The 24,718-nt window shown below is 47.2% G+C and overlaps 1 protein-coding gene across 8 annotated transcripts in view; it reads right to left on the bottom strand.

The window, feature by feature from the left end:
- The window catches only part of ap3b2 (adaptor related protein complex 3 subunit beta 2), a 183,766-nt gene that overhangs the window by 144,179 nt on the left and 14,869 nt on the right, over positions 1-24,718 (bottom strand). For 4 of the 8 annotated variants that reach the window (XM_073024946.1, XM_073024947.1, XM_073024949.1 and 1 more), the window contains exon 1: positions 1,029-1,249. The exons of the other annotated variants lie outside the window; for them this stretch is intronic. In XM_073024946.1, the coding sequence (XP_072881047.1) occupies positions 1,029-1,249 (221 nt within the window). Of the gene's footprint in view, positions 1-1,028; positions 1,250-24,718 lie in introns of those variants that run through there. 8 annotated transcript variants of the gene reach the window in all.

Raw genomic sequence — 24,718 nt, 5'->3', positions numbered from 1 at the left:
CAGAATTGAGAGATGTCCATTTAGAAGAGATGAGGAAAATTTTCTTTAGCCAGAGGGTGATGAATCAGATGGCTGTGCATGCCTAGTCTTTGGGTATATTTAAGGCGAGGTTGACAAGTTCTTGATTAATCTGGGTGTCAAAGGTTATAGGGAAAAGGCAGGAGAATGGGGTTGAGAGGGATAATATGATGGAGTGGCAGAGAAGACTTGATGGGCCAAATGGCCAGATTTTGCTCTGATATTTTAGGGTCTTATGGTAATTGACAGGAAGTCTGATTAAGGGGGAAGTATTGATTGAGTATTCAGGAAGTTGTCTCTCCTGTTCTCATTAAACCCTGGGCCACAAGACGATTCCCTTTCACTTGACGGACCACATCGACTCAATAGAGTCCAACGAGATGCAGAGGAACTTGGGGCACACCCCTCAATGAAACCAAACACCGATCGGGGTGGGAAAACTCATTGAAACCCAACGGATACTGAAAGGCCTGGATAGAGTGAACAAGGAGAGCGTGTAGGTGAACCCATAATACAGGAACACAGCCTTAAAATAAGGAACCCCCTTTGGAGCAAAGAGGAGGAGGAGCCAGAGGTTGGCGAATCTGTGGAATTCATTGCTGTGGAGTCCAAGTCATTGGGTATATTTAGGGCAGGGATTGATAGGTTATTGATTGGTAAAAGGGTTAAGGGTTACGAGAAGGTAAGAGTTTGTGGCAAAAATGTCATGGCTGAATGGCGGAATAGAATCAATGAGCCTAATTCTGTTCTTGTATCATATGGTGTTAAGAGTCAAGAGCTACTGTGCTGGTCCCTTGGGAGAGAGAGGAGGGGGAAGGGGAGGAGTAGAGGGGGTAGTGGGGTAAGGCAGTGGGGGAGAGAGGGGAAGGGGTGAGGGCAAAAGGGAGGAGGGAAAGGGGACAGCAAGAGGGAGGAGGCAAGCGAGGTTGGGGGAGAGAAAGAAGGGAGGAAATAGGGAAAAGAGAAACACATACGGACGCCCCCCCCCCCCCACCTAATGTGCTCCCTACCGGAAGGGTGTTGCAGAGCCCGTTTCGACCGTATCCTGGCCCTGGTGCTCGGGCTCTGGTGGGGTCCTCAGCAGCCTCAGCTCATCAGGCTGCACCGCGCTATACCAGGTCTGCGGTCCACCCTCCGGGCTCAGCACCGGGCTGCGGCTCTCCTCGGGGCACAGTGGCTTCAGTAGGCCGGCTGTCAACGGCAGCTGCAGCAGCCTCTGCATCGGCTTCATTCCCAGCAGTTCCCCCCCTCCCCACCCCCTCACCCAGCGCCACCGGGTCCCTGTCACCGCAGCCCAGGTCAGTGTTCCTCCTAATCCCGCTCAGTGGCTCCGACCCTCCCCGGTCCTGCTCGTCTCTCAGCGACTGATCACCTTCTGTTCTCACAGATCTCACCAACACCACACGTGTCTGTGTGAAACTCTCTCTGTCTCTGCCACACCGTGCTCTGCCTCTCCCTGTCTCTCTGCAAGTACCTCTCCCAGTGTCTTCCTGCCTCTGTGTGTGTGTGCGTGTCTGTCTGTGTCTGCCTTTTTCTGTCTCGCTATGCTTGTTTCTATTGCCTGTCTCTCTCTAACCCTCTTCTGTGTTTGTGTGTATAGAACTCTGTGTGAGTGTGTGTGTGTGTCTGCGCCTGTCTGTGTCAGTGTACCTGTACGTGTGTGTGTGTGTGTCACTCACAGCCCCCGTCCCTGTCCCGGGGAGCAGTTCGTTCCTCCCTCCCTGCTCCCTGAGCCTGCCCCAGCCTCCCAGCCACGTTTACAGCCTCGGCTCTCGCTTCCCCGGCAGCTCAATCCCACTGACGTGTGAGTCAGCATCCAGCCGGCCGGCCGGCCCGCCTACCGAGCCGCCTCACGTCACAGCCGAGTGGGGAATGTTACCCCCGACCCTCCCGGCAGAATCCGGCTCCTCACCCCCCTCGAAATCCTTCTTGCTCCTCCCCTCCTCCTCACTACCCCTTCAAGCCTCCCTCCCCAACATCACCCACCTCCCATAGACCTAAACTCCTGATCTCTCCCACCCCCACCCATTACTCTGGTCCCTCCGATTCCCCCCCCACCACCACTCTCCGCCCATTTCCCAACTCCCAACACCACATCCCTCCCACCCTCTCCACAGGGAGACCATGTCTCCCCTCCTCCTCCAACTATTCCTCATCAGCCCCACCTCCTCCCTCGCCAACCTGAATCCACCAGCCCACCTCCCAGAGGCAAGGGGTTCGCTTCCAGTATCTAGGGAGGTTCCCGAACAACACGAGTTGCCTATGTTAATCCCAAGGATGCCACCAATTTTGGGGAGCCATGTTGGGGATGTCTTCCCATTTCAGGACACTTGCATGTGCTTCAGCAATCAGCCATGGGGTCCTGGGGGGGGGGGGGGGGGAGAGACACCTCTCACTTTGAACAGTCAACTCCCTCCAACTAAACTACCCACAAGGTCAAACTGGTTAACTGAGCCTTCAACTCCCTGCAAGGTCTGAAAGACATGGACAGGAAAGATTCAGTGGGATATGGGCCAAACACAGGCAACTTGGTCAGCCTGGAAGAGTTGGGCCAAATGGCCTGCTTCCCTATTGTACGGGTCTATAACTCAGGGGTTTCCAAGCTGGGGTCCATACAGTCCTTGCTTAATGGTATTGGTCCATGGCATAAAAAAGGTTGGGAACCCCTGCTCTAGGTGAAGGTATCTACGAGGACCAGAAACCTATTATCCTGGCGATGAGCAATACCCTGTTGAATAATCACCCAAGTGAATAGTTTTTGGCGAGGCTGACCCAGTCATGTAGTAAATTAAATGCTCCTTTGTAAGTATTTTAGAAACACCTCTGACATTTGATAAATAAACTCAACATATCAGTGCTCTTGGCAGAAATTTTTAAATCATTTTTCAGGATGCAGCTATCCTTGGCAAAGCCAGCATTTAGGCTAGAAGACAAAGGAGCAGAATAAGGCCATTCAGCCCATCACATCTGCTCTGCCATTCCATCTTGGCTGATCCCAGATCCCACTCAACCCCATGCATCTGCCTTCTCGCCATATCCTTCGATACCCTGACCGATCAACTTCTGCCTTAAATATACCCATGAACTTGGCCTCCACCGCAATCTGTGGCACAGCATTCCACAGGTTCACCACTCTCTGGTTTAAAAAAAATTCCTCCTTACCTCTGTTCTGAAGGGCAGTCCCTCAATTTTGAGGCTGTGCCCTCAAGTTCTAGATACCCCCACCATAGGAAACATCCCCTCCACATCCTCCCCAGTCCTTTCAACATTTGGTAGGTTTCACGCCACCCAGCAGTCTCCAAGCCCAATCACAGGACAATTTACGTGGTATGTCTTTGGACTGTGAGAGGAAACCGGAGCACCTGGAGCTGTCACGAGAATGTACGAACTCCTTACAGACAGCGGCAGGAATTGAACCCAGGTTGCTGGTACTATAAAGCACTGTGCTAACCACTGCACTACTGTGCTGGCCACAAATTATTTATTTACTGAGATATTATTCTACGTTCTGAAACAAACTGCTGGATGAACTCTGCAGGTCCGGCAGTATCGGCAGAAGCAGAAGGATGGATGACAGTTCAGATCGAGACGAAGACTCGGTACCGAGAAAGTACGCTCCTACAGCTGATTATTTTTCAAGCAGAAGTCGAACAAAGGTCTCGCCCCAGGGGCACAGAAAGCTGGCATCATGTTGGAGATGGCAAAGGACAACATGAGACCTTTAGACAATTAGACCTGACGGGCCTCTCGGAACACGCAGGGTTACGGTTGGGTCAGGAGTAATAGATAGTGTTATGCTTGGTAATTCTATCACAGGGAGCACAAGTTTAGCTAGTTCACCAGAAAATTCAAGGAATGTTACAGAGAGGATATGAACACTGGATCATTTGACAGTGGCCAATACAGGCTGAAGAAAGATCTGCACCTCTTATAAAACTAGAAATGACATAGATCAGAGGAGAAAAATATTAAAGCAGATGTCTCTGAGTAGAAATCGAATTAGAGTAGCACAGTGAGGTTACACCATCTACAGGAACACAAGGGTCTAAAACTGAGGTATCATAGAGTCACACCACAAGGCCACTCAGCCTATTGAGTCCATGCTGACCATTGACCACCCATTTTATTCTCCTTACATTCCCATCAACCCCCACCCCCCATTCACCTACACATGAGGAGTAATTTAAAGAGGATGAATACCCAACCACATCTTTGGGATGTGGAAGGAAACCAGAGCACCTGGATTGAAATCCATACAATCATAGAGCATGCAAACTCCACACAGACAGCAGCCAAGTCAGGGGTCGAACCGGAGTCAGCAGAGCTGTGAAGCCTCAGCTCTACCAGTTGTGGTGCAGCTGTTATTACATACTGCAGGATAAAATGCGGAAAACTGAATGCAACGGACAGAGCCAACCTGCTTCAAGCAGGCTTCAATTACACCAGTGCCTAAGAAGAACATGGCAACCTGCTTCAAGCAGGCTTCAATTACACCAGTGCCTAAGAAGAACATGGCAACCTGCTTCAATGACTATCATCCAGAAACACTTACATGAAGAAGTGCTTTGAAATGAATCAACTCCTGCCTGAGAAGTGACTTGGATCCACTCCAATCAGCCTACCATCACGTCAGGTCAACGACAGATGCCATTTCACTGGCTTTTCACTCAACCCTGGAACGTCTGGACAGTGAAGATACACACATCAGGATGCTCTTCATTGACTACAGCTCAGCATTCAATACTATCATCCCCTCAAAACTAATCAATAAGCTTCAAGACCTTGGCCACAATACTTCTTTGTGCAAATGGATCCTCAGTTTCCTCACTTGTAGACCCCAGTCAGTTTGGATTGGCAACATATCCTCCACAGCCTCCATCAGCACCAGTGCACCACAAGGCTGTGTGATTAGCCCCCAGCTCTATTCACTTTATACTTAGGACTGTGAAGCTATGCAGAGCTCCAAAACTATATTTAGGTTTGCCGATGACACCACTGTTGTGGCCAAATCAAGGGTGGTAATGAATCAGCAGATAGAAGGGAGATTGAAAATCTGGCTGAGTGATGCCACCACAACAACCTCTCACTCAATGTCAGCAAGACCAAGGAGCTGATAATTGACTTCAGGGGGAGGAAACTTAAGGTCTGTGTGCAAATCCTCTTTGGGGGATTAGATGTGGAGAGGGTCAGCAACTGTGAATACCTCGTTGTTATCATCTCAGAGGATCTTTCCTGGGTCCTCCCCACCATTGAGCACATCTGCATGGGGCATTTTCACAGGAAAGCAGCATCCATCATCAGGGACCCCTCCCAGCCAGAGAGAATGCTCTCTTCTCACCGCTGCCCTCAGGACGGTGGTGCAGCAGCCTCAGGACTCACCCCGCCAGGTTCAGGAACAGTTATTATCCATCAATCATCAGGCTCTTGAACCAAAGAGTTCAAGATAATGTCATTTGCCCCATCACTGAACTGTCCCCAGAACCTATAGACTCACTTTCAAGGACTCTCATCTCATGTTCTCAATATTTATTGCTTATTTATTTATTTACTCTTTCATACTTACACCATTTATAACCATATAACAATGACAGCACGGAAACAGGCCATCTCGGCCCTTCTAGTCCGTGCTGACGCTTACAGTCACCTAGTCCATCTGACCCGCACTCAGCCCATAACCCTCCATTCCTTTCCTGTCCATATACCTATCCAATTTTACTTTAAATGACAATACTGAACCTGCCTCTACCACTTCTACTGGAAGCTTGTTCCACACAGCTACCACTCTCTGAGTAAAGAAATTCCCCCTCGTGTTACCCTTAAACTTTTGCCCCCTAACTCTCAACTCATGTCCTCTTGTTTGAATCTCCCCTACTCTCAATGGAAAAAGCCTATCCACGTCAACTCGATCCATCCCCCTCATTATTTTAAATACCTCTATCAAGTCCCCCCTCAACCTTCTACGCTCCAAAGAATAAAGACCTAACTTGTTCAGCCTTTCCCTGTAACTTAGGTGCTGAAACCCAGGTAACATTCTAGTAAATCTTCTCTGTACTCTCTCTATTTTGTTGATATCTTTCCTATAATTTGATGACCAGAACTGTACACGATACTCCAAATTTGGCCTTACCAATGCCTTGTATAATTTTAACATTACATCCCAACTCCTATACTCAATGCCCTGATTTATAAAGGCCAGCATACCAAAAGCTTTCTTCACCACCCTATCCACATGAGATTCCACCTTCAGGGAACTATGCACCATTATTCCTTGATCACTCTGTTCTACTGCATTCTTCCACACCCTACCATTTACGATGTATGTCCTATTTGGATTAGTCCTACCAAAATATAGCACCTCACACTTATCAGCATTAAACTCCATCTGCCATCGTTCAGCCCACTCTTCTAACTGGCCTAAATCTCTCTGCCAGCTTTGAAAACCTACTTCATTATCCACAACACCACCTACCTTAGTAACATCTGCATACTTACTAATCCAATTTACCACCCCATCATCCAGATCATTAATGTATATGACAAACAACACTGGACCCAATACAGATCCCTGAGGCACCGGCCTCCAACCTAACAAACAGTTATCCACCACTACTCTCTGGCATCTCCCATCTAGCCACTGTTGAATCCATTTTACTACTTCAATATTAACACCTAACAATTGAACCTTCCTAACTAACCTTCCATGCGGAACCTTGTCAAAGGCCTTACTGAAGTCCATATAGACAACATTCACTGCTTTACCCTCTTCAACTTTCCTTGTAACCTCTTCAAAAAATTCAATAAGATTTGTCAAACATGACCCTCCACACACAAATCCATGTTGACTATTCCTAATCAGACCCTGTCTATCCAGATAATTCTATACAACATTTCTAAGAATACTTTCCATTAATTTACCCACCACTGACATCAAACTGACAGGCCTATAATTGCTAGGTTTACTCTTAGAACCCTTTTTAAACAATGGAACCACATGAGCAATATGCCAATCCTCCAGCACCATCCCCGTTTCTAATGACATTTGAAATATTTCTGTCAGAGCCCCTGCTATTTCTACACCAACTTCCCTCAAGGTCCTAGGGAATATCCTGTCAGGATCCGGAGATTTATCCACTTTTATATTCCTTAAAAGTGCCAGTGCTTCCTCCTCTTTAATTGTCATAGTTTCCATAACTTCCCTACTTGTTTCCCTTACCTTACACAATTCAATATCCTTCCCCTTAGTGAACACCGAAGATCTGTTGTCCTTTGCACACTGGTTGCTTGTCCTTCCTATTGGGTAGGGTCTTTCATCTTTATCTCATTATTTCATGCTCTTGTTATTTATTGCTATTTATTTATATTTGCATTTGCACAGTTTGTTGTCTTCTGGACACAGGCTGATCTATCATTGATCCTTTTATAGCTACTGTTCTATAGATCCGCTGAGTATGCCCACAAGAAAATGAATCTCAGGGTAATATATTGTGACATATATGTACTTTGACAATAAAAGTTACTTTGAACTCTCAACGTTATTGTGTTTATTGAAATTACTCTGAATGCCTGCCAGAAAACAAATCTCAGGGTTGTATATGGTGTACTTTGATAATAAATTTACTTTGAACCAGGTCAAATGGAAGCCCTGTGTCCCTGTCCCCTGGAGACCAGGATATCAGAGGATATTACTGAACTAATGACCTAGAACTGGTGGTTTGTCTTCTGAGGAACCGGACAGGCTTTCATCGCCTTATGTTTAAAAGAGTGAGAGGGATTTATCTGAAACACTAGACCATGAAGGGTATTGAGAGGATGGATTTGCAGGGGATGGTTGGTCTTGTGACACAGTCTACAACAAGGAGCGAGGTTGTCACTGTTTAAAAATAAGTGGCCTCACTTTGCACTAAGGTGAGATGAGATGAAATACTTTTCCAGAGAGATCATTAGCCTTGTGAATTCTTCCCAGCAAATAGGGATGGAGGCAGAGTCTTTGAATAGATTTAAGACAGGATATTCTTGGTAAGTGAGTAAGTGAAAAATAATGTACCATAAGATCATAAGATATAAGAGCAGAATTAGGCCATTCAGCCCAGTCTGCTCTGCCATCCCACCATGGCTGATTTATTATTCCTCCCGATACCATTGTCCTGCTTTCTCCCTGTAACATTTAATGCCCATACTAATCAAGAACCTATCAATCTCCGCTTTAAATATACACAATAATTTGGCCTCCACAGCTGTCTGTGGCAATGAATTCCACAGATTCACCAACCTCTGGCTAAAGAAATGCCTCCTCATGTCTGTTCTAAAGGGGGGGGGGGGGGGAGTCCTTGTATTCCGAGGCTGTGTCCTCTGGTCTGAGACTCCCCCACAATAGATTAATACCCTGGTTTATTACTGTCATGTGTACCGAAATGCAGCCAAACATGGTGATCATTCCACATGTAAATACAGTGCAGTAGAAAAAAAGATACAAAATGCAGTGCAGGCAGACAAATAAAGTGCAAGGGTCACAACGAGGTAGACTGGGAGATCAAGTCTTCCTTTCTACCGGACAAAAGGTCTATACAAGAGTCTGATAAGAGCAGGATTGAAGCTGCCTTTGAGACTGGTCACACATGTCTCTAAATTCTCCATCTTCTGCCCACCAGGGGAAGAGAGAGGGGGACTGTGGTGGGAGGGGTCCTTGATTATGTTTGTTGCTTTCCCAAAGTAGCATAAGGCTATGTTTACAGGATGTCCTTGAAAAGCAGGGCTGAGAGTGTGAAAGGTTACCACGTACAGATGGATTAGAGATTATTCCCAGTAGCTGCGGAGAGGAATACATCACTTGCACATTGCTCTTCACCATCGGGAGTATCTACAGTAGGTACTGCTTCAAAAAGGCAACATCCTTCAAAAGATCCCCACCATCCAGACTATGACAACTTCTCATAGCTACCAGACGAGCAGGGGGTACAAAAGCCTTAAGTCCCATATCACCAGGTTCAAGAACAGCTACTCTCCTCAACCATCCGGTTCTGGAACCAACTGGCACAACCCTAATCACTACCTCAGCACAGTAACACAAGGATCACTTTCATCACTTTGCAGTAAATGGACCTTTTTAGCTCCAATTGCATTCTTTTGTGTATTATTTATATTTGATTTAGGCTTTTCTCGTGAGTGCAGTTTATACGATGTGCTGTGATGCATCTAGCGAGTAAGTTTTTCACTGCACCTCCGCACGTGCACTCGTGCACGTGGCAATAAACTCAACTTTGACTGTGAGATCAGACATGATCTTGTTTAATGCCAGGGTGGACGAGGGGCCAAGTGGCCTCACTCCTGCTCCCATCTAGAATGTTCAGAAACAGCCAATGGGAAGAGGAGGATCCAAGAACATCCTCATCCTCAGTGGAGCGAGAGCAGAGGTGAAACATTTATGGTCGGCTTCTGGCCCTCTTATGCTTTCTCCGAGACCCCTGCCATGGAAACCAGTCCCAGCCAATTCCATTCACTCTGCATATTAGAAAGGGGCTGAGATCACCGGATATATTAAAGGCTACACCACCAGTGGAAGCAACCGGCAATTTTACTGCATATCTGTGCTCCAAAACCAACTGTACCTCTAGTTCCAGTACAGTTACAACACTGACATCCATGGGAGAGTGAGCAGAATTGCCCAATTAAGTCCTGTGCATTACAAGGAGGACACATCCAGTCCTGCTAATTACAACCCAGTCTGTCTATCCCAACTCATCTAAGCCGGGCAGCGTGACCTTGTACAGTCTGAACAAGGACACTCACTCACTGAGGGCTGGGTCTGATGTTGTCAGGTCCACTCGCTTCCAGATCTCATCTCAGCCTTGGTCCAAACCATGAAACAGAGCCAAGGTCCAGCATCGTCAGAGAAGCTCAGATGAAGGGTCTCAACCCAAAACATCAACTGTCCATTCCCCTCCACAGATACTACCTGACTACTGAGTTCCTTCAGCAGTCAATAATGTCCTAGAGCTCTACAGCTCTGTTCAAGATGGCACTCAGCTATCTCTGTCGAGGTCATGGCTCAGAGTTAGGTTTTGTTTAAGTTTATAGGAATGTTTTTTTGGGACATATAGGGGAGTTAGGAGTCAAGCTAGGGATGTGGAGGAGCTAGAGGTCAGGCCGGAGTCTAGGCCTCAGCTCCAGTTTCCAAGGTCAGCCATGGGGATGTGTGACGGACATCTGTGGAAGCGAAGCTGGCAAACAATGTGGATAAGCAGCAGAGAGAACGAGCACTGGATCACTGTGAGTGCGTCATGGGATGGGATGTCCACGTGAGCAGGGGGCATGCCGGCCAGTGACCCACTAGGTTGGCATGTCGGCAAATCCTGAGAGACTGACATGTGACTGACAGACTGGGTGCTTCATGCACCCTGCTGAGCTCATCGATCTCATCAACTTTGCATCTAACTTCCACTCTGTCCTTAAATTCACTTGGTCTATTTCTGACACTGTTCTTGTCTTTTTTGATCTCTCTGTCTACCAATGTATTTTATAAACCTACCAATACTCACAGCGATACCTCTTCCCTCCCTGTCTCCTGTAAAAATGTGATTCCCATTTTTCAGTTCCTTCGTCTCTGCTCTATCCGTTCACAGGATGAGGCTTTCCTTTCCACGATGCCCTCCTTCTTCAAAGAACAAGATTTCCCTTCCTCTACCATTGATGATGCCCTCACCTACGTCTCCTCCATTTCCCAGACATCCACGCTCAACCCATCTACCCACTTGTCCTCACCTACCACCCCATGAGCCTCTGTATCCAAGACATCATTCTCCGCAATCTCCGCCACCTTCAACAGGACTCTACCATCAAACACATCTTTACCTCCCCCTACTCTCCACTTTCCGCAGAGATCGCTCCCCCCCCACCCCCCGTGATTCCTTTGTCCATTTGTCCCTCCTCACTAATCTCCCTCCTGACACTTATCCCTGCAAGCAACAGAAATTCCAACCTGCCCATTCACCTCCTTCCTCACGTCCATTCAGGACCCCAAATTGTCGTTCCAGGTGAGGCAACACTTCACCTGCTAATCTGTTGGGGTCATCTATTCTACTTGGTCCTCCCGATGTGGCCTCCTCTATATTGTTGAGACCCAGCATAGACTGACCCAATTTTGTCGAGCACCTTCAGTCTATCCACAAAAATCTGGATTTCCCGGTGGCCAACTATTTTAATACCCCATTCCTGTTCTGACATGTCAGTCCATGACCTCCTCCTCTCCCATGATGAGGCTACTCTCAGGATGGAGGAGCAACATCTCATATTCTTCCCCCAGACTGATGGCATGAGTATCAATTTCTTCAGCTTCTGGTAATCTTCCTCCTCCCCTTTCCCTCTTATTCAATTCCCCACTCTGGCCTCTTACCTCTTCTCCTCACCTGACTATTATCTACGTCTGGTACCCGTCCTCCTACCCTTTCTCCCATGGTCCACTCTCCTATCCTATCAGATTCCTTTTTCTCCAGCCCTTTACCTTTTCCACCTATCACCTCCCAACTTCTTACTTCATCCCCTCTCCCCCACCCACTTGGCTTCACCTATTACCTCCTTCTCCTCCCCCACCTTCATATTCTGGCATCTTCCCTCTTCCTTTCCAGTCCTGATGAAGGGCCTTAGCCTGAAACATATTTTTTCATTTCCATCTACCTGTGTGCGTTGACTGGGAAACCTGCTGTGAACAATTCTCTGCTAGCTACAGCTCACTGCTGCCACCTGCTGCCAGGATCGCCAATTGCACAAGGACCACTTCATATACAGTACAACCCTGAGATACAACTTTTGTGGGCAATTAACCATAAAAGAATTAAAGACCACATCACTAGGGCAGACAACCGGTGTACAAAAGACCACAAACTATGTAAATACAAAAAGGGAAAAAATAATAAATAAATAAATAAATAAATAAGCAATATATATTGAGAACATGGGATGAAGAGACTTTGAAAGTGGGAACATTTCAGTGAAGTTGAGTGAAGTTATTCCCTCTGAGTCAAGAGCCTGATGGTTGAGGGGTAACAACTGTTCCTGAACCTGGTGGTGTGGGTCTTGAGGCTCCTGCACCACCTTCTGATGGCAGCAGTGAGACCTGGGAGTCCCTGATGGTGGATGCTGCTTTCCTGCAACAACAGTCCATGTGGACGTGTTTTATGGTGGGGAGGGCTTGGCCTGTGATGGGCAGGGACATATCCACTACATTTTGTAGGATTTTCCATTCAAGGGCATTGGTGTTTCCAAACCAGGTTGTGATACAGCCAGTCAATACATCTCCACCAAACATCTACAGAAGCTTGTCAAAGTTTTAGATATTTTGCTGAAGCTTTGTAAACTTCTAAGGAAGTAGAGGTGCTCCTGTGCTTTCTTTGTAATTGTACTTACGTGCTGGACCCAGGACAGGCCAACTCAGCCATATTTTCAATCTCCTTCCAATATGGGCTACTTCCTCTGAAATGTCAGAGGCTGAAATACTTATACAATTATAAGAGCTGACAGTCTTTTTCTTGGGTTGAAATGTCAAATATTAGAGGGCATGAGTTTAAGGGGAGAGTGGGAACGTTTAAAGGAGATGTGTGAGGAAAGTTGTTCTTTTTAAACAGAGTGGAGGGTGTCTGAGGTGTTGGGGTAAGTTAATATGAAGGAGTTTAAGAGGCTTTTAGATAAGCATGCATCCTCCAAGAGGATCACAGCCTTGTCACAGGGTTCAGAGGCTTGTGTGCCTCAGTGACCCAGAGAGCTATACTGGCTGGAGTCAGGGTTTTGTGTTTTGGCTCTTGGTAGGGTCACCAATGCCAAACAGGTCAAAGGACAGAGGCCAGACTAAGAGTGGTCCACTGGTCCTCCAGGTTCGGGGGTTCAGCTCAGGGCTAACAACTCCGATGGGTAAAATAAAACTGTAGAATCCTCCCTCATCTGAGTGTGATGGTATTCCTGAGTCTCCACCCAGAACTTGCATGACTGACAGTAGTGAAAACAGAGAGGAAGCTACTGAGAGGATGAAGGAAGCCCTGAACACTGCCAAAGATGGAAGAACTTCATTGCTGCCCCAAACGCCAGTACCGTGAGAGGTAAGCACACAAACATCTGAAAGCCTCTTAAACACCACCAATGATCTGCTTCCATCAGCACCCCAGGCAGCCCATTGCAGGCACCACACAACTCAGAGCACAGAACAGTACAATACAATACAGGCCTTTCAGTCCATGATATTGTGCTGACCTCTTAATCAACTCTGATATCAATCTCACACTTCCCTCCTGCATAGACCTCCCAGTTTTCCAACATCCATGAGTCTCTTAAATGCCCCTAATGCATCTGCCTCTACCGCCACCACTACCACACACCCGCCACTCTCCATGAAAAGACCTTGCTCTGACATTCGCCCTAGATTTTTCTTCAATCATCTTAAAGTTATGGTCCCTCGTATTAGCCATTTCTACCCTGAGAAAAAAATGTGCTGGCTGTCCACTCTATCAATGCCTCTCATCATCTTATACACCTCCATCCAGTCAAATCCCATCCTCCTTCACTCCAAAAACTCCACCAAGCTTAACCTTTCCCCTGGAGACATGCTCTCCAACCCAGGCAGCATCCTGGTAAATCTTCTCTGCGCCATCTGTAAAGCCTCCTAATCTCCTTTAAACTTTCCCACTCTCACCTTAACTACACGTTCCCTAGTATTTGACATTTTAACCCAAAAGAAGACAGTCTATGACTCATACAGAGAAAACAAGACAAAATGCTGGAGGAAGTCAGCAGGTCAAACAGCAAAGGAGGAGAATAAACAAGATCTTTCATCAAGACTAGAAAGGAAAGGGATCAAAGCCAGAATAAAATGGCAGAGGAAAGGGGAGGAGGCCAGAATACAAAAGCAGAGGTTCCCTGCTCACTTTTAAGCTTTTCCCCAATCATCTATGACCTTTAGTACTGAACCTAGGGAGAAGCCTGACCATTCACCTTACCAATGCCCCTCATGATTTTATAAACTTCTCCAAGGTCACCCCTCAGCCCCCTACTCTCCAGGGAAAGCTATCCCAGCCTTTCCAGCCTCCCCTGAAAACACAAACCATCCAATCTCAGCAACATCTTCATTGTTTGCACCTCTTCCACTCTAATGGCCTCCTTCCTATAGCAGGGTGACCACAACTGCACAGAACACTCCAAATGTGACCATACCAACGTCCTGTACCCAAACTCCTGTCCAATGAAGGTAAGAGGGCCAAATGCCTTCTACATCACCCCATCTGCCTGTGTCACCGTTTTCAAGGAACTACAGTGTGTGCTGCAGAATGCCAAAGCCATTTCACCATTTACATGGCACAAGTCAGGCGGGCGATGAAATACTGTCCACTTGCCTGGATGAGTGCAGCTCCAATCATTCTCAAAAAAGCTCAGCGCCATCCTGGCCTTCTCAATCAGCACCTCACCCCTCTGCGTCACCAGTGCAGTGCCCAACACGCACAGGTAACACACCCAGGCTACTCTGGCAGCAAACCATAAGCACAAGAAATCCTGCAGACACTGGAAATCTACAGCAATGCACACAAAATGCTGGAGAAACTCTGCAAATCAGGTAACATCTCTGGAGGGGAATAAAAGAGTCAGCATTTCGGGCTACACCTGGCCGCACCTATCACGTACCAGCTTGTTCTTCTTCCCCTCTCCCCACCTTCTTATTCCGGCTTTTGCCCCCTTCCTTCCCAGTCCTGACGAAGGAAGGGTCTTGGCCCGGAATGTTGATTGTTTATTCAACTCCATAGATGCTGGCTGACCTGCTGAGTTCCTCAAGCATTTTGTGTGGGTGTCACTCTGCCAGCATCTCTCAAACCCACCACCTCTGTTACCCATACAAGCAAGTGGGGGGGGGGGCACCACACATCATCCTGAACTGGAAATATATCAATGCTGAGGCTAAATCCCAGAACTTCTTCCCCAACGGAACAGTGGGAATAGATTCCCAAATAGTAGTGGAGTTTGCAAATCCTCCCAGTTGATTTCACCCCCCCCCCCCCCCCCAGTTTCCTCCAACATCTCAAATATGGGCAATGTAAATAGAACGTGGGCAGGAAAATCAGAGGGGGAGAGGATGGTGGACATGCGAAGTCAATGGGTAACAGGGAAATACAGGGAATGGGTTACAGCTGGTGGGATTGGGGGGAGGGGAATTCTAACTTTCCAGAAACTCAGCTGTATGCACTGTGTTTTGCACTGGCCCCAGAGGAACAATGTTTCGTTTAGTTGCATACACATGTATGGTTGAATGACAATAAATGCGAACTTGATTCCCCATCTAGACTCGATGGGCTGAACAGACTCCTGCCCTATGGCAAGGAAACATTAGGGATTTCAGTGAAGCCCAGCTCCCACAAAACAAATAAAAACAGACATACAAGTGTATCTTGGAGGTGACCCGGGGAGCTCCCAGTGTACCCAAGTCAAGTGTACCTGTCATGAGCATAAGTACGTGTATGAACGGATGAAATGAAAAACTTATTTCTCGCTGCTTCAGTAAAGCAGCCGGGATAATCAAAGACCCACCCCGAACATTCTCTATATTCCCCACTCCCATCAGGCAGAAGATATTGAAGCCAGAAACCACGTACACCAGGCTCAAGGACAGATTTGTTCCCGCTGTTTTCAAACTCTTGCACAAACCTCTTGGCCCCTTAATTTACCTCATTAGGAACTTGCACCTTCCTGTTTATCTGCACTGCACTTTCCCTGCAGCTGTTTCACTTGATTCTGCACTGTTACCGTCTTACCTTGTTCTAGCTCAATGCACTGTATAATAGATTGATTTGTATGAACAGTATGCAGACAAGCTTTTCACAGTATTTTGAAAACTGTGACAATAATAACCTATACCGATACTTGCAACAGCATCACAACCATGTCGCATTGGAGATACAACATTCACAAGAAAAATTTTAAATTAAACAAAAATTAGAACAAAATCTCCTGGGATGCAAAGTGATCAGAATGTGGCCATATTGAGATAGTGATTAAGCCCGTGCTGGTTGGCTGAGGAACCAAATAGTTGAAGGGAAGTAGCTGTTTTTGAACTTGGCAATGTGGGACTTCTGGCTTGTGTGTCTCCTGCCCATTGGTAGCTCCAAGAAGAAGGCAGGGTCCGGAGAGTGGGATCTCTGATGGCTGCTGCCTCCTTGAGGCAGAACCTCATGTAGATATTTCTGATGGTGGGGCGAGGGATGTGCCCGTAGTGTGGTGGGCACATGAACAGCACCTCTGGCTTGCCAGCTCTGGATGCACCCACAGTTCCACTAAAACTGGACAACAATTTTTTTTCCAAAAGTGTTGCTTCCTCAGAAAATGTTTGTGCTTATGATAGACCACTTGAAGCTGGATAGAAATATAATTTCCAACTACTTGTATCACATAGGAATTTGGAGAAACGAGAAATTACCCTTCATTGACTATAATGTGTGTAATTGCATAACGGTGCTGATGCTTTGCAATAGTTCAACTACACTAAATACTTTGTTGATGATTTTCATTTGCACTCGTGTCTGAGGCTTCTCACTTAAGTGTCCAACAATAATCAGCCAGTATTGACGGATTCCAGTTGCCCTGATACTGTTTCTCCATGACTGCAATGTCCCGGTGAAACCTTTCACCGTGCTCATCACTGAGATTTGCAGGATAGAAGCCTCAGCTTGGTGTTGTCCTAGCCTCTGGGAAAACCTCCAGAAAGCAACCGAGGCAGATTCTACTGCACCGACTCCTGAGCCAAACCAATTCAGCACAATAACTCAGGTGTGTGGTGTATTGGCCTTCATCAATCGTGGGATTGAATTTAGGAGCCGAGAGGCAATGTTGCAGCTATATAGGACCCTGGTCAGACCCCACTTGGAGTACTGTGCTCAGTTCTGGTCGCCTCACTACAGGAAGGATGTGGAAACCATAGAAAGGGTGCAGAGGAGATTTACAAGGATGTTGCCTGGATTGGGGAGCATGCCTTATGAAAACAGGTTGAGTGAACTCAGCCTTTTCTCCTTGGAGCGATGGAGGATGAGAGGTGACCTAATAGAGGTGTACAAGATGATGAGAGGCATTGATCGTGTGGATAGTCAGAGGCTTTTTCCCAGGGCTGAAATGGCTGCCACAAGAGGGCACAGGTTTAAGGTGCTTGGGAGAAGGTACAGAGGAGCTATCAGGGGTAAGTTTTTTTTTTACACAGAGAATGGTGAGTGCGTGGAATGGACTGCTGGCAACAGTGATGGAGGTGGTACGTTAGGGTCTTTTAAGAGACTTTTGGATAGGTACAGTACATGGAGTTTAGAAAAACAGAGGGCTATGGGTAACCCTAGTAATTTCTAAGGTAGGGACATGTTAGGCACAGCTTTGTGGGCCGAAGGGCCTGTATTGTGCTGCAGGTTTTCTATGTTTCTATGCTTCTATGTTTCTAACTCCACAAAGCAAAGCACTTTGGCAATGTGGTCCCTGTTGTAGCAGAGGAAACAGATACACACATCACACACACACACACACACACACACACACACACACACACACACACACACACACACACACACACACACACACACACACACACACACACACACACACACACACACACACACACACACACACACACACACACACACACAAAAAGAGAAATCTGCTAACAAGGAAATAATCTATTCCTGGGACAGCAGCCAAAGGCTACTGACTGGCTCAGAGACCAGAGATGTCCCAGAGTGGAACAGGACCTTCAGAGTCTGGTGTTCTGCCCTTGTTCAAGAGTTTCCCCGTGTTCTTAAGCTGGGCAGAAATGTAAACTCCAGTCCCCATGTAGTTGTAGTTTGAAGGCAGTTTTATTGTTCACCAACACATTACAGTACACATGGACCTCAATAAAAGGACAGTATTACTTGATGTTCTCATGGAAGTTAAATTTAAATACTGATTAAAAATCTTTCGACTCATAAAGGTGCTTCTGACTAATGAATATATATGCAAACCATTATCTAATGGCCAACCTGATGTCAAAGGTTAATTGCTTAACAACGTAATAATAAGTAATCAACAACGGTAAATTTACAATTAAGTAGTGAGATCTAATGGCTAGAAATAAAGTAGCAAGCTAAATTGGGGAGGACATTCCATCCAGTTTAGGAGGGGGTATCACAGGCTTGTGAGAGTACATCAGATCAGAGGCAAGGGTCAGCTGACAGGAAGACTAGCAAGAAGGAGAAAACACAAATTAACCCATTACCTCAAATCGGAATAGTTAATTTAACTTTGAACCAGTTTATGGTGTGTAAAAGTGGCAAAGCCTCATAGATCCAGTGACCCAGGTTCAATACTGACCTCAGGTGCTGTCCATGTGGAGTTTGCAGGTTCTCTCTGTGACTGTGTTGTGCAAACCTAACCTCCCCATTCCAAATCGGGTGCTCAGCTCTCCCCATGTCAATTCCCCAGTGTCAGTCAGCGGGTGAGAAGTTGATGGGTGTGAAAGGTGGAAGCTGCAGGGAAATGTAGGAGTAGATCAGTTGAGGGGCTAGTAATGGAAGCGACGGTCTGAATGGCACCCGTCCATGCAATGTGAAGGCCTTGCAGCAGGAAGGAGCATGAAGCAGTCGCGGCCTGCCACATGTTAGTGGAGTTGGTGCTCACGTGTTGTGTACTTCACAACGGGTGGGTCTGTCTGCGAAGTACATAGGGTTACCATTCCCTCGATGTGGCTGTCAACAGCGCAGCTGGCTTTGTGCTGAGGTACTCTCCGGGCAGAGGAAACCAGTCCACTGAGAGGTTCAGAGTTGGAGGTTTGTTTGCAGCCAGAGAAGTGTGTGGAGTGAGGGGAACGGGGAGGACGTGTGTGGGGAGTGAGGGGAACGGGGAGGACGTGTGTGGGGAGTGAGGGGAACGGGGAGGACGTGTGTGGGGAGTGAGGGGAACGGGGAGGACGAGTGTGAGGAGTGAGGGGAACGGGGAGGACGAGTGTGAGGAGTGAGGAGAACGGGGAGGACGAGTGTGAGGAACGAGGGGAACGGGGAGGACGTGCGTGGGGAGTGAAGATAGTGGTGAGGCTATGTGAGGAGAGCAAGGGAACGGGGAGGATGTGTGTGGGGAGCGAGGGGAACAGGGAGGATGTGCGTGGGGAGCGAGGGGAATGGGGAGGACGTGCGTGGGGAGCAAGGGGAACGGAGAGGACGTGCGTGGGGAGCGAGGGGAACAGGGAGGACGTGCGTGGGGAGCGAGGGGAATGGGGAGGGCGTGCGTGGGGAGTGAGGGGAACGGGGAGGGCGTGCGTGGGGAGCAAGGGGAACGGGGAGGGCGTGCGTGGGGAGTGAGGGGAACGGGGAGGGCGTGTGTGGGGAGTGAGGGGAACGGGGGAGAACATGTGTGGGGAGTGAGGGGAACGGGGAGGACGTGCGTGGGGAGCGAGGGGAACGGGGAGGACGTGCGTGGGGAGCGAGGGGAATGGGGAGGACGTGCGTGCGGAGTGAGGGGAATGGGGAGAAAGTGTGTGGGGAGTGAAGATGGTGGTGAGAATGAGAACTATCTCCACAGCCTATGAGGGACAGCTGTCAATTTGCGCAGTTCGGGCTCACTGATAAGTTAACAATGACCCGCTGGTCGAAGCTGGAACTAACCGGTGATTGTGAAGAGGACGGCGATTCTGCTACCCTGAACTGGGCAGTACCTCAATCTGGGTCCATCAGCACCGAGGGTTACCCCACTCTCCCCGAGTCACTCAGATATACCCTCACCCTCTCCCACTGCTCAAGGCATCTGGTCCAGGGGGCAGTGACAGCGGCGATGGTGCAGCAGGTCCACCTCATGTGGACCCAGCCCAGGGGAAGCAGAGTGGTGGGTGTAACAGACAGCAGTGGAGATTTCAGAGACCTGGCCTGTCCCAGCAGTGGGGAGGCTGTTGGTGGGACCCCCAGCCCTGTGATAGATCAGTGCCTCCCAGGTGAGGGGGCAGTTATATTAACCCAAGAAAGATGAGTCTTCAATACCTAATGCTAACACCCGCCCCCACCATGGTAACACTGTCACATGCAGGCTCCCCTCCACAGACTGAACTGGAAACATTACCAGTCCTCCACCCTCCCTGGGTACAGACCCCGGGGCCACCTCTCCTCCCTTTGCATTGTGGTGTCCAGATCTGCAACTACTCTCTCTCCCTGCAGCCTCCTAAAGGTGCTTTGAGAGTCAACAGTGATGAGATATTCCTGGTCCCATAACAAGTCACCCTTTGTCAACAGGTCTCTCTCAACCAACATCACCGAAACAGAACATCACCAAGTCCCAATGACAACAGGATACCCAAACGGTCTCTTACAGTGTCCTTCTTTGTAAGAGTCAGAGGACCGCAGTACAAAAACAGGCCCTTCCATCCATGGTGCCAACCTCGTCCCATTCAGTCCATGACCACCTTGATCCCAATCCAGTCTCATTTGGTCAATGCCAACCATGGTGCCAATCCAGTCCCATTTGGTCCATGCCAACCATGGTGCCAATCTAGTCCCATTTGGTCCATGCCAACCACAGTGCCAACCTATTTTCATTTCCCTACATTTAACCCATATCCCACTAAACCAGGGGCTTTCAACCTGGGGTCCACCAACCCTTAGTTAATGGTAGGGGTCCTTGATATATATAAAAAAAAGTTGGGAACCTTCTGCTCTAAATCTTCCCCATACAATCACCTGTCCAATTGTCTTTAAGTGACTTCATGTCACAGTATGCTGATTTCATATTCTCTCACAACTTGAGGCTATTCAGCCCACTGAGGGTATGCTGCAATCCCATTCTCTCATTTAATTCCCCATGCATGCACTTTCTCTCACTTGGCCAGCTAGACCTTGAATAAGCCCACAGATAAAATGCAAGAATATATCCATCACCCAAGATTTTTGTATGTTGAGAGAATCAAATAATATAAAAAAGTGGTATTGATCAAACAATTCCAATTCCAGAGCAAAAAAATACAAACTGTCAGAAGAAAAATACCTAAACCCATACCAGAAGAAATGTAACAAATGCAGCATAAAGTTCAACATTAAATCTCAGCACTGGGAATAAATTCCAACAATTTACATCTGGATTGATTTTCCTTCATGGAAATAGTTCAATCAATTAACGCACTGACTCTCAGTCTAAATGGAAATCTGTATTTGCCTTTCGAGTACTCGTTCAAATCGAAACACGAGGGTTCTGAAGGAAACCCGAAAGTGGTGCTAATGTTGCAGTGGCGTCCCTGGTTAGATCCTGACCTCTGGTGCTGACTGTGCGGAATTTGGATCTTTCTCCGTGACTGCATGGAGTCTCTGAGTAACCCCTTCAACAGCAGCTTATCCCCATGCCAACTGTGTCTTTACTTAGCAGACAGCCTTTAGAGTCACAGTTTCCAGCACAAAAGTAGGCCCTTCAGCCCATCTCATCCATACTTTGAATTGACCAATGTCTGCCTGATCGAGTGTCACTGGCCTGCATTTGGCTTTTACTTCCCTTTCAACCTTTCTTATCTCATTATTTGCTACTTGTCTGGCCATACTCCTCTGACCTCTCTCAGACACAGAACTTTGCACACTGAATCTTTTTTGCACCATTCTCTGTAAACTCTAGAGACTGCTATGCATGAAAATCCCGGGAGATCAGCAGTTTCTGAGATACTCAAACCACCCCATCTGGCACCAACAATCAATCCACAGTCAAAGACACTTAGATCACATTTCTTCCCCATCTTGACGTTTGGTCTGAACAACAACTGAACCCGTTGACCATGTCTGCATGCTTTTATGCGTGGAGATGCTGCTATATGATTGGCTGATTAGGTAGTTGCACTAACAAGCAGGAATAAGGGTGTACATAAATGGCCACTGAGTGGTAAGTGAGCACTTGGGTATGAATAGGGAGTAGCATCCAATGACCCATAAAATCCAGCAGGGTGAGCATCTTTTAATATCCTGGACGTCAACATCTCAGAGAATCTATCCTGGGCCCAACATATTGATGTAATCATGAAGAAGGCACGCCAGCTGCTCTACTTTGAGTAGATTTGGTTCAGTCTACAGATGTACAATGTAGAGTATTCTGACTGGCTACATCATTGCCTGGTATGGAGGTTCCACTGCACAGGATGACAAGAGGCTGTAGAGGATTGTAGACTCAGTTCTATTAGTGGCAGTACCCGCCCCACCACCGTGGACATCCTCATGAGGTAGGGCCTCAAGAAGGCAGCATTTGCCTTAGGGACCCTCACTATTCAGGACACACCCTCTTCTCATTGCTACCATCAGGGAGGAGGCGCAGGAGCTTGAAGACCCACACTCAACAATTCAAACAGATTCTTCCCCTCTGCCGTCAGATTGCTGAATGGCCTATGACCATCTCTTCACTATTGTTTTTTTTTACACTATTTATGTTGGAATTTATAGTAAGTTCACCCCTTTGCATTGTACAGCTGCCACAAAACAACAAATTTCACAACAGAAACCTGATTCTGACCAAAGCCCCTGCACTGGAGACAATGCAAAGAAAATTCACTGGCTTACTGAAGGCATTGGGACATGGGGACAGGTCGGGGCCTAAACTCAATGAAGTTTCCAAAGCTCAGAGATGAAACTAAAGTCCTGATGGGGATCCATGGGATAAACAAGGAGAAGGTGTTTCCCCTTGTAAGGGGAATTTAGAATTGGGTGCAGTCCACAAGATGGACGTGAGGAGAAACATCTTTGCTCAGAACATTACGAACCTTTAGAATTCTCAAGTTCCAAGGATGTCAAAGCTGGTACAGTGAAGATGTTTGAGTCCAAGACGGACAGATCTGTAGTCCACTGGTGAGTTACAGGTTATGGAGAACGGGAGGATAAAGCCAAAACCAAGGTCAGATCAGCAATGATTTCACTGACTGGTGGAGCAGACTTATGTGGCTGAGTGGATGTTCCTGTCTCTATTTCTTACATTTATAGAATCATATGGCACCAAGAACAGGCCCTTCAGCCCACTGTATTCATGCTGTCAATCACCAATTACACCAATCCCATTTCACTTCTCCCCACATTCCCATCAACACCTCACCAGATTCTGCCACTTACTTGCACACTAACAGCCAAATAATTCAGCAACCTGGGTTATGGGAGGAAACCAGAGTACACGGGGGAAACCCATGCGGTCACAGGTAGAATGCAAAAACTTTACGCAGACAGTGGAGGTCAGGATTGAACAGGGGTCCCTGGCGCTCTGAGCTAGTAGCTCGACTCACTGTGCCACTCAATGCTGATCTGATTATTAGTCTCAGTTCTACTTTTCTGCCGGATCTACTGTCACCTAAAAATCTATCCCAGCATGTCAAAGCGACAAGGCCTGGGCCAGGGCCCAGACTCGAGTAAGGAATGACCCACTGCTTGGTCGATTTAAGCGTCGGGCCAGATTGGAAAGGTCAGGTACAGGCTGAATCTAGGTGGCGGGGCCTAGGCCTGAGAGAGTATGGAAGCAGAAGGGCCCGGGTCTAAGAGTGAAGAATGACCTGAGGTTTGGCTGATTTAAGGGCTGGGCCAAGGTGATTCAGTCAGGGTGTCAGGGCTGGAGGAGAGGGACGGGCTGGTGTTCATCTCGCTGCCCCACAAGGTTAACTCATCTCTGTGCTAAACTGAGGCTGCGGCCTGCAACTAACGGGCACCTGGATCAGCTGCAGGGATGACTGGCTGCACGGCTGTGGACTCACTTTCAGGAATATCAGTCCTGAATGTTATTTGTTTACTCTTATTATTTGATTGACTTGTTTTTTTCCTGCACATTTGGCGTTGGACGGTCTTCTATTGGTTTTCTTTGTTTTGTGGCTGCCCATAAGGAGACAACTCTCTAAGGTGTATATACTGTAACATACTTTGATAATAAATGTTCTTCGAACTTTGAATAGTGACTCAGCCTCCCTCTGGGGTAGAGAATTACAAAGATTCAGAAGAAATTTATTATCATCATCTCAATCTTAAAGAAATGGATCAGTGCTTAGGCCCCAACTATTCACAACATCCATCAATAGTTTGGATAGGGGAATTAAGTGTTTTATTTCTCAGTTTGCTGATCATAATAAAATGCTGGATTGTGAGTTATGAGGAGGACATAAAACAGAGCATATTCTCAGAGAAAAAGATATCAAGGGGTATGGGGAGAGTACAGTAATACAGTATTGAGATAACTGCTCCTGCCATGATTGTACTGAATGGCAGAGAATGATCGGAAGGCCAAATGGCCCGGACATGCCCATGGTTTCCTTATTCTGAAATATACTACCTGCCCTGGATTCCCTGTCTGTCACCCAAAATATCTAGCCCTCTCAGTATGCCATGTTCCAACAAATGGAGCAAGTGAATTTAAAGGCAGGATGGAAGATAGCAGCAAATTTAATAAGATTGGCAAGCTCAGCAAGGATACATGAAGCAGCTCCAATGTAGTCATCAATGTAGCGGAGGAAGAGATGGGGGTATATTTTGCTCCACGTTCCAGCATCTGTAGTCTCTTATGTCTTCAGTACAATCAACCATCAATCTTGTAAGGTGCAAAATGTTAGCACATCTTACTAAAGGTTCTTCAGTAAACAATGCCTTTATTCTAGTAATGTGTGATATTTACTGCACCACCTCCATGACAACACCGCCCTAAATAAAGGAGAGAAATCCAGTCTGCAGTCCCTCAGATGCAACCTCAC

This window comes from Hemitrygon akajei, chromosome 21 (assembly GCF_048418815.1).
Source record: "Hemitrygon akajei chromosome 21, sHemAka1.3, whole genome shotgun sequence".
NCBI classification, from domain to species: domain Eukaryota; kingdom Metazoa; phylum Chordata; class Chondrichthyes; order Myliobatiformes; family Dasyatidae; genus Hemitrygon; species Hemitrygon akajei.
The sequence above is the reverse complement of the archived record's forward strand: the minus strand, read 5'-3'. Positions and strand labels throughout refer to the sequence as shown.